Source organism: Trachymyrmex septentrionalis, unplaced genomic scaffold (assembly GCF_001594115.1).
Source record: "Trachymyrmex septentrionalis isolate Tsep2-gDNA-1 unplaced genomic scaffold, Tsep1.0 scaffold20, whole genome shotgun sequence".
NCBI lineage: Eukaryota > Metazoa > Arthropoda > Insecta > Hymenoptera > Formicidae > Trachymyrmex > Trachymyrmex septentrionalis.
The window spans coordinates 5,680,514-5,689,276 of record NW_017305180.1 but is presented as its reverse complement, the minus strand read 5'-3'; the positions used below and the strand labels follow the sequence as shown (position 1 = coordinate 5,689,276).

Genomic DNA, 8,763 nt, shown 5'->3' with positions numbered 1-8,763 from the left:
ATATAATTATATATTTTTATTATATATAATTATATAAACTTATATTTATTACGTAATAAATAAATATTTTCTTATAAAAGAAATTAATATCTCTTTGACATATGTAATAAATAATAAAATGTTACATAATATAAGTTTATTTTATAATTTAGAAGCTTGTTTCAATGAAAGCTTGTTTCATAGCGTTGGTATATCATTTAAAACTAATTATAATAAATACTATAATTCAAGCTGACTGTGTATTATCGATTATGAGAATTAATGTACCATGTTATTAAAGGCAACAATCTTAACTATCAACTTTCCCTAATCAGCTGCTTTTCATTCTTAATTCGCTTCTTGTGCTCTCCGTAATTGCCACGATTGTTCTCTCCAAACATTCAGAAGACTCGTTTAACGGTTTACGTAATTCGCATGATGAATCTACTCCGCACGTGCGAACGGTATACGATGTTAAGCGAATTCACGTCCGATGTGCTAACAGTACTCGTTAATTATATCTCATAATAATTCGTGCATCTTATACATGACACACATCGCGCTGAATCTATTTTACAGCTCATCATTTCCATAACGTCTCTGATTTCGCACGCATCCCTGATCTACACAATCCTCGAGATTATTTATCTTCGTTATAATTTGCAAGGCTTGACTCCAACTTGACAGCACTTTTAAATTAAAAAAGAAAAAAGAGAGGAAAGAAGAGAAAAAAGTTTTCCACGCTGAAAGAATGATTTTTGCCGAAAAGAGACCGCAGCTTCCTCCCCTTTCTCTCTCTCTCTTTCGCCCTCTTTCTTTCATTGCGGTCTCCTCCACCTTAGTCCTAGATTACGCAGCTAGCTCGATTCATCAAAGTATCGAAACTTTCTCAGAAACGTTACTTCCCTCATTAGCTACCGTTGACGAGTGCAGACAGCCGGGAGCTTATTCTTTCTCTTCCTCTTCGTCTTCGCCTTCTATCTTTTAGTCTTCGTTGGTTACTTCTATCTCGTCTATTCACGGTGAGCTAAACGCGTCCGTTAGAAACATCGTTTCATCTTGTTCTTTTCTCGTTTTCAACCCATCGTCGACGTGTGTCAACCGGCACGATTTTTTTCATCTCCTTTTTCTCCCATCCGTTTTCTATATCCTTTGCAGCTTTCTCTTCTTCTTCTTCTTCTTCCCCCTTATCCTACATTCCCAGATCAAATAGAAACTCGAGGACGATCAAATAAAGTTACGATCGGAAAGTAAAATCGATCGATCGTAGGATTCCGATGGGAAATTATCGTCAGGAAATTGGTGGAATTGAGACGATTCCGCGATGGAAGAATAGAGTTAAATCTGGGATACTACCATGGGGGTGCTACCGAAAGAAGCGTCAGAAACGTATCGGTTGAACGAATCTGATCGCTTTAAACCCTGATTATGAATGCCCTGAGGATTCCTGTGAAAACGAATCGCTTCTAAATTCGTCGAACGTTCGATTACATAAGACTATATGCAGTATATACACGTCTAAAACGTAAATCACTTTCTCTCGGATTTAATGCCGTTAGACCGTAAATTAATCATCATATGACGATCATGCTCGCTCATGCGACTCGAGTTCTTTTCCGCGACACGGTATAGTTCTCTTTTTCTCGTAATCCCATTTTCTCTTTCATCAACGGTGGCTCTAAACTGCGTTAAATATAAATTACACGACAAGACATTTTATTCAGTGAATCCATAGTTTTATGAAACTGCTAAGCTACAAACTTCTAGCAAATCGAGAATAATATTTATTATTCAATAAGCAAGCACAACTCCTAGATTAGAATGATCGACAAATTGTTAGTTTGAAAGAAAATAATATTAATTTTTGTGGAAAAAATGTAAAATATAAGATGAAACTTTTCGATCAAATCTATTTTTTCTACAAAAATAATAAGCGGCAATAAAAGTTTTTAAACGTCAAAACAAATCTTGAAAAAAAATTGGGACATCATTTATTATCACATTCTCTAGAACAATTTTAGAATTCAATTGGATACATTTAAAATTAATTTGATTTGAGGAAATTTGTGCCTTTAAATGATGTTCCTATAAATCAAAGTTTATTTTAGCTCCAATTTCTTCACACATTAAATACAATAATACTAAATACATAATATGAAGTTTTTCTTTCGTTCTTTTTAATTATGGTTCGATCTGGTGCGCGACGTTCTGCTTTCTAATGACACCGGTAGCGATTTTTCCATCGTATTGTTTTAGGGAAGTTCGCGCGCGATCGCTGACGAATCTAACGCCGATAAGAAAGCAATGACTGACGTCTTCATTGTTCGGTTGAAAATCCGCTGCGGACAATGAGAGGCTATTCGTAGCCGAGGCAACGAGCAGAACAATACTTGTCGGCACAAATATTGCTCGTGCACCGCCGCTACTTTACGTTGGTTTCTTACAATGAAGTTCAGCAAGACTGAATGCATTATAATCTTTATTTAACTATAAAGTTCAAATCGAGCCATAAAAAACGTATAAAAAGCGAATTGTAAATGCAGAATGAATTATTTTTGGCGTATATTAAAAGAGCAAACAGATATCACACAATTAAATTATTTGATAAAGTATAAAAAGTTATTTAAAAATAAATTTTATGTTCTTATATTATTTATTATCCTTATTTTTTTCATATTTAAATTTTCGGAAGCTATAAATAAGTAATGTTATTTAGTTAAATTTATTTCAATTAAATTAATTAAATCTAGTTTGTTACTAAATTGTATTTAAATTTTTTATTTTAAAAAATCGATTATATCATTAATTTAGAATTAATTCTAAATTTGTTCTAGAATTCTTTATGTAAAATATAAAATTATTATATATATATAAATATAATATATAATTTTGATCACACATAAGTATAATGCACTCTTAATTTATTGCACTTTTTGAAAAAGGCAGTAATAAAAGTAAAAAAAAGACTTAAAATTGTTTCAAAATAAATATTATTTTTCAATATGTTGTTAATTATGCTGTTTTTAATTTATTTTTTGTTAAATATAGTACATTATTAAGTCAATTTATGAGAATGCTATATTTATAGCTAAGACTGTATTAACACAAACATTTAATAAAAAATTCTAAAATATATCATATTTTTCCTTTTATACGTAAACACACAAAAATGTGTGACTTTCACGTGAAATTCGTGAAATTGTTTTATTTTATTGTGCACATCATATGTCACTCTATTTCTAGATTTGCGAGCTGTTCGTATTTGTACGCGATCCAATAATTGCGCCATGTCGATTGAACGTTTTGTAATTTCGAATGCACAACCTTCGGAAGAACAAATCGAAACGACGTGACGAAATTACAACGTTAAAATTCGTTCGCCTGTTTCGTTCGAACGCTTGCTCCGACACGAGTACTCTCTATGTCTGATTAATAATCGCGCTGCATACGGATATTGTTGAATTATTGATTTTATTATTAAGCGATATCTCTATCTCTGTCTTTCTCTCTCTCTTGTCTGTAGCTACAATAACGAATCGTTTGATCTGAACAAAATATTGCTCCGTAATGTACGAAGAATCACAACGGAACGTCACTCATTGCAATCTACTTTAATTAAAATAATTAACTTAAAAACTTTAATTAAAATTGCATTTTTGCAATTTTAAAAAGGTTCGACGTTAGATAACATACAGTAATATAAAATTAAATATTACAATGCAAGTGGTAAAAGCGAAAATACAGCATCCTTGTGAATAAACTTTTAGACAAGCTACAAAGTAAATTATGTGGTTTACACATCAAGTGATGATTACATCAAAGTGAACCGTGAATTTTAATTAAATTGCGCGCGCGCGAGCGCGCTCGCTTGATGCGAAATTTGCTATTCGCGCAAGAATATGCGACGGTTCGGAAGACGGTGTATGTCGGAGACTTGATTGCTATCATGGAAGAGTGTGACTTTGACAGAGACGACACCATAGATACGGACTCCTTGGAGTTCGAGGTAAACATGGCATATATAGTTTTATGGATTATGAAATCCGCAATCTAGCTGTGAAATAATAATCTAATAATAATCTGTCTATCCAATTAGCAGACAATATTTGTAAAATATATTTTTAATAGAATTTTTAATGGAATAAATATTAAAAATACATTTTAAAAACATTATCTGTTGATTGGGTGACAGCAATCACACTTTCTCTATTGGCCAAAAATAAATTTGACTTACTTGCGAAACGAAATCTTATGATGTAATAAAATTGTCTTAATGGTGCGTTACGTATTTCTTAATCAAGTTATATCAAGGATTTTTTAAAATAAAAACTGGAAAGGTACTTTTCAGATACTTTTATTTATTGGTATTAACATATGTTTTACAGTATTATTTATTTTATTTATTTTTTATTATTTGTATCGCATTACATATTACAATATTAACATATCACATTCTCTTTCGCGTTTTTACAGGCTACACAGTCGTCGACATGCCCCAAAAAATTGGACTTGAGCAAGGCAGGCCTTTCAAGGCTTCCCGACAGCACGATTGCTTTTCCAGCAATAGAGGAGCTCGCATTAGGATGCAACCAGTTCACTAACATTGATAACAATCTGAAGCTTCTGCACAGGTATACTTTCTTCTGCATCTACATTAAATCACTTCAATATGGAATAATACAAAAACTTTCTTCTATTCATTTTCCATCACTTTTGATTTTTTTCTGATTATTGTACGATATAAAGAAAAGCTAAGCAGTAACCTTTGATTTCAATGAAATTAACGAGAAAAAGCCGAAAAAGAGAAATTAAATCAATTCTTGCGAAATATCAAGTAATTAGAACACGGATAGATTAACTTCTCCTTCGATAAGAGAAAAGAAAAGCGTGTGAGTGTCCGATAGCACAAACGTGGCGAAACTGCAAGTAAACTTTAATTGGTAGTTAATTCGTATGTAACTCTACATTCCTCTTCCCGTGTAGGTTTCCCAAACTTCATGCCGTCCATCTGGAGAACAACAATCTCCACAGAATCCCGAGGGAATTACTGGAGCTGCCAGCGCTGACTTACCTTAATCTCTCGGATAACAAGATCGAGATAATTCCGGGTGACATCTGCCGACTGATCAAGTACGTATAATTTTATAATTTATTATTATTCATCTACTTTTTTATGATAAAAAAAATAGATTAGATTAATAATTCCCTTTTAAACAGAAGAGATCTTCTCGCCTGTTTATTCCTCATTATCAGAAGAGATTGATTTTTATCAGAGCGTAGCAATTATCTCTAAAATCTTTTTATCAATGTTATATCTTATTTCCTACTTAAATAAACTTTAATTAAAGAACTGTGATAGATCGCATTTTTCATGTCTTCAAGTGTTTTATAATAAAAAGACATGCTCCATAATCGAACTTCTGGAAAATTTTAAAAATTATTTTAAAAAATTATTTTTTTTAATTATTTATTCTTTAGAGATCACTACAACGGTATATCTATTTTATAAATCGATATAGCAGGTTGTATGCATTAATGTGTACGCAGCTAAATTTTCCCTCCATACCACTTGATTTATGCGCGTCAATCTAGGAATACAATTGATTACCAACACATTAATCACGCGGGCTATTGTCGATCAGCGCTGATAACAGGCTCGTGTGGAAAATCACGTGATAATAATCAAATAAATGCTGTTAATTGTCTGATTTTCCGAAAAACGACGACTACGACGACTGTTGATGTTAGAAATCAAGGAACATATAATATCGATTACAGAAAGTTTTATAATACATCAAAATGATTTTAGTCCTTTATTCCGAAATGAAGAGCTGCGTATTGAGAAGTTAAAATATTGTAAATAATTTAAAATGATAAGAAAGCAAATTATACGAGAACTTTTCATTTCTTGATTTGATAAATAATTTTTTATTTATAATTCGTAATTTATTTTTAATTCTATAATAATTTTTAGTGAAAAGTTATATATATATATATATATATACATACTACCTGTCAAAATATATAGATTTCTTTGGAATGAATTCTAAATATATCCATATGTATTAGTATATTATTTTTCCAATTTACCAAACAAATCTTATTGTTACTTAAGCAAAAATAAAAACAATGAAACATAGTTATAAATAGTTATAAAAAAAATAGTAATAAATAGTTACATGACGGAATACAATTTTCTTCTTCGTAATTGATTCTAAAAAATGTCATGATTCTTATATTTTAAGATATTTTTAAGTTTGAGACATTATTATTAAGTTCGAAACATTATAAAAATCATACGAAACGATAAGCTGCTTTTTATTACCGCGCAACTTTAAACAACGCAAAAAATCTGATCTTGCGAGAAGGGGTGAGGGTGGGGAGGGGGAGAACACAATTGAGACAGAGATTACGTAAAGTTTCTCGAAAACCGCTTTCCACCGACCGGAAATGAGGATGCCGGAGGGAGGAACTACGGGGTGTGAACACGACGACGTCGCTGCACGCGCGCACATACGCATGAAAGGTAAAAGTGCTCCTTGCATAGGTTCGCCATCGGTGAACTCATAAGCGAATTTACGAAATTTAGTCTTGACGATCGTCACATAGATTATATCCTGTTTCTCTTCCACTAATTCTACGGTGATTTTTTAAATAAATAGTTCATTTAATCGTCATTAGAAGTGATTCTTAGTTAACATAGTTTTAACACATATCTCTGACTCCTTTTTCAAAATCTAAACAAAAGATCTATACGATGTCTATTATAATAGATATATCTGATGTATAAAACGATATTCTTCATCTAAATAAAATATTATTTTCCTAATATATTTACCGTCAAGCATTTTTAAATTTATTTGTAGACAGAGAAACTAAATTATTTTTGAGCAAACAAATTAGCAAGCTGCGTCTAATTTCTCATATTTCTATATTTAATTAAAGATTTACTTCCTAAATTATAACTAAAAAATATTTCCATTTTGAAATATAATAATTTTATACGTGTAAATAATTTATTTTTAAATACTCTAAGTTCTGCGTGGAAATTTTAATTAATGTAATAATCTACTATCAGAGAAATTACGAAGACGAATATTATATAAAATTTTATTCTTGTTTTTCTCGAAACGGGTCTTCACGCGCCGATGCTTTCGATTACGAATCACAGAGGCATAACGTAATATTTCTGAAAACTTACGTTCATTTATAAGGACCTCCCGAGATCTAATTGCCCGGGATGAAGCACTCACCAAGTCCAACGTAAGTTTCATAGACATTCACCTTTTCTTGGCTCGCGTGCGCCGGTTTCCACTTCAGTCTCGCCGTTTCGCGCCACTGCCTCAACGTAGGACTCTTGGTGTTGCCTAACCCCGTTCTACTGCAGGAAGAGACGGCACTTTAAGGCAATTTTGCATGATTCACTTTCGACGATCACGTCAAACGAAGCGCCCAAAACGAGGGAAAACCGAATCTGAATTTAAAATTATACGACTCGCGCGATAACACGGATGCTTCCGTCGTTCCAGCTATAGTTGACCCAGATATGAGAACAAAGGATTTTCAAAGATAAAATATCTTACATCGAGGATCATAAAGATTTAAATCTTTATAGGTTTCTGGTGTAATTAAATTCGCTTTTCAAATTTAAACACATTTCGGTGATAACGCCGCAGTTAACTCGATCTTTTGTATTATTAAAATCATTATTCATATCGTAATAATGATATTATCTCGGCTTTGGAACAATTTGAATGTGCATAATAATTCTGTATAATTAAACGTACTAAATATTTCTGAAATTACCTATATTGTATCACAGCAAATAATATTCGGATACAATTTGGGTAGAGTTTGACGGAGTTGCGTACGTGTGATATGTATCGCGTATTATGCTTCAAACAGCATAATTTGGCAACGTTATTCACGTGGAATCAAGGTATCATATGTAACAAGGATTTCACCGACTTGCCAGCCATCGCTGGTGCATGTCCGGTCTAAGCCACGGCGCATTATCGCTCGGTCCCGCTTCGTACACCGGCAGACAATTTCTGTTCTGTTACATCAGAGTGGTCAGCCAACCCATCCTCGGTTTTGCCTCCCTCTTCTTCCCTCGCTACAAGACGGTATCCTCAAGAGGAATAAGTTCGCCTTTCAACCGACCTCTTTAGTCCTCGAAAGAGCCGCCGCGAGTGTGTATCTCCGGACACGAAAATCGCGCCACGAAAAGCCGTGGAGATCGCTTCCGAGTCGCCGCCGGAAATTCTGTGGTCGAAGAGATACGGCGAAACTTTTTTGATCCATGACTGGGACAATCGCGATTGTCTCTATCCTTAAAGTTTGTACATGACCGTGGGATCAACGTTCAAAAATCGAATTATTATTGTGTTGTACAAAATTTTTCAATCTGCGAAAATTTATATATATAGATCTCGCTACGCAATATACATTTACGGGTCCAACGGTGAAAGTTCTTCATGTGTGATGTACGATTTGCAATTCGCAAAATTTGTCCCGTAAAGTGAGAATGTTGCTTACAGAAAGGGTGTATTGTTGTTTACGATGAGCCAGGATATTCCAGCACTTCGCAGCATTCGGAAAGAATGCAATATTGGGAAAAAAATCATCGATACAAGGGATTTTTAACATCTATAGAGTATAGCGTTACGCTTTTATATAACAATGTTTTTATTCGATACAAACAACCTTCCTTCTAAAACATATTGCAACTAATATAATAAAATAAACATGTCAGATATTTATAATTTTAATATTTAAATATTT

At 33.0% G+C, this 8,763-nt stretch overlaps 1 protein-coding gene across 4 annotated transcripts in view; it reads left to right on the top strand.

Moving 5' to 3' along the window:
* The window catches only part of LOC108747611 (protein phosphatase PHLPP-like protein), a 43,595-nt gene that overhangs the window by 23,977 nt on the left and 10,855 nt on the right, over positions 1-8,763 (top strand). For 2 of the 4 annotated variants that reach the window (XM_018485192.1, XM_018485191.1), the window contains exons 1-3: positions 3,924-3,985; positions 4,453-4,610; positions 4,963-5,109. In XM_018485192.1, coding sequence (XP_018340694.1) covers positions 3,926-3,985; positions 4,453-4,610; positions 4,963-5,109 — 365 coding nt within the window. In that variant the 5' untranslated portion in view covers positions 3,924-3,925. Of the gene's footprint in view, positions 1-3,923; positions 3,986-4,452; positions 4,611-4,962; positions 5,110-8,763 lie in introns of those variants that run through there. The other 2 variants (XM_018485190.1, XM_018485189.1) reach the window with 1 other exon arrangement.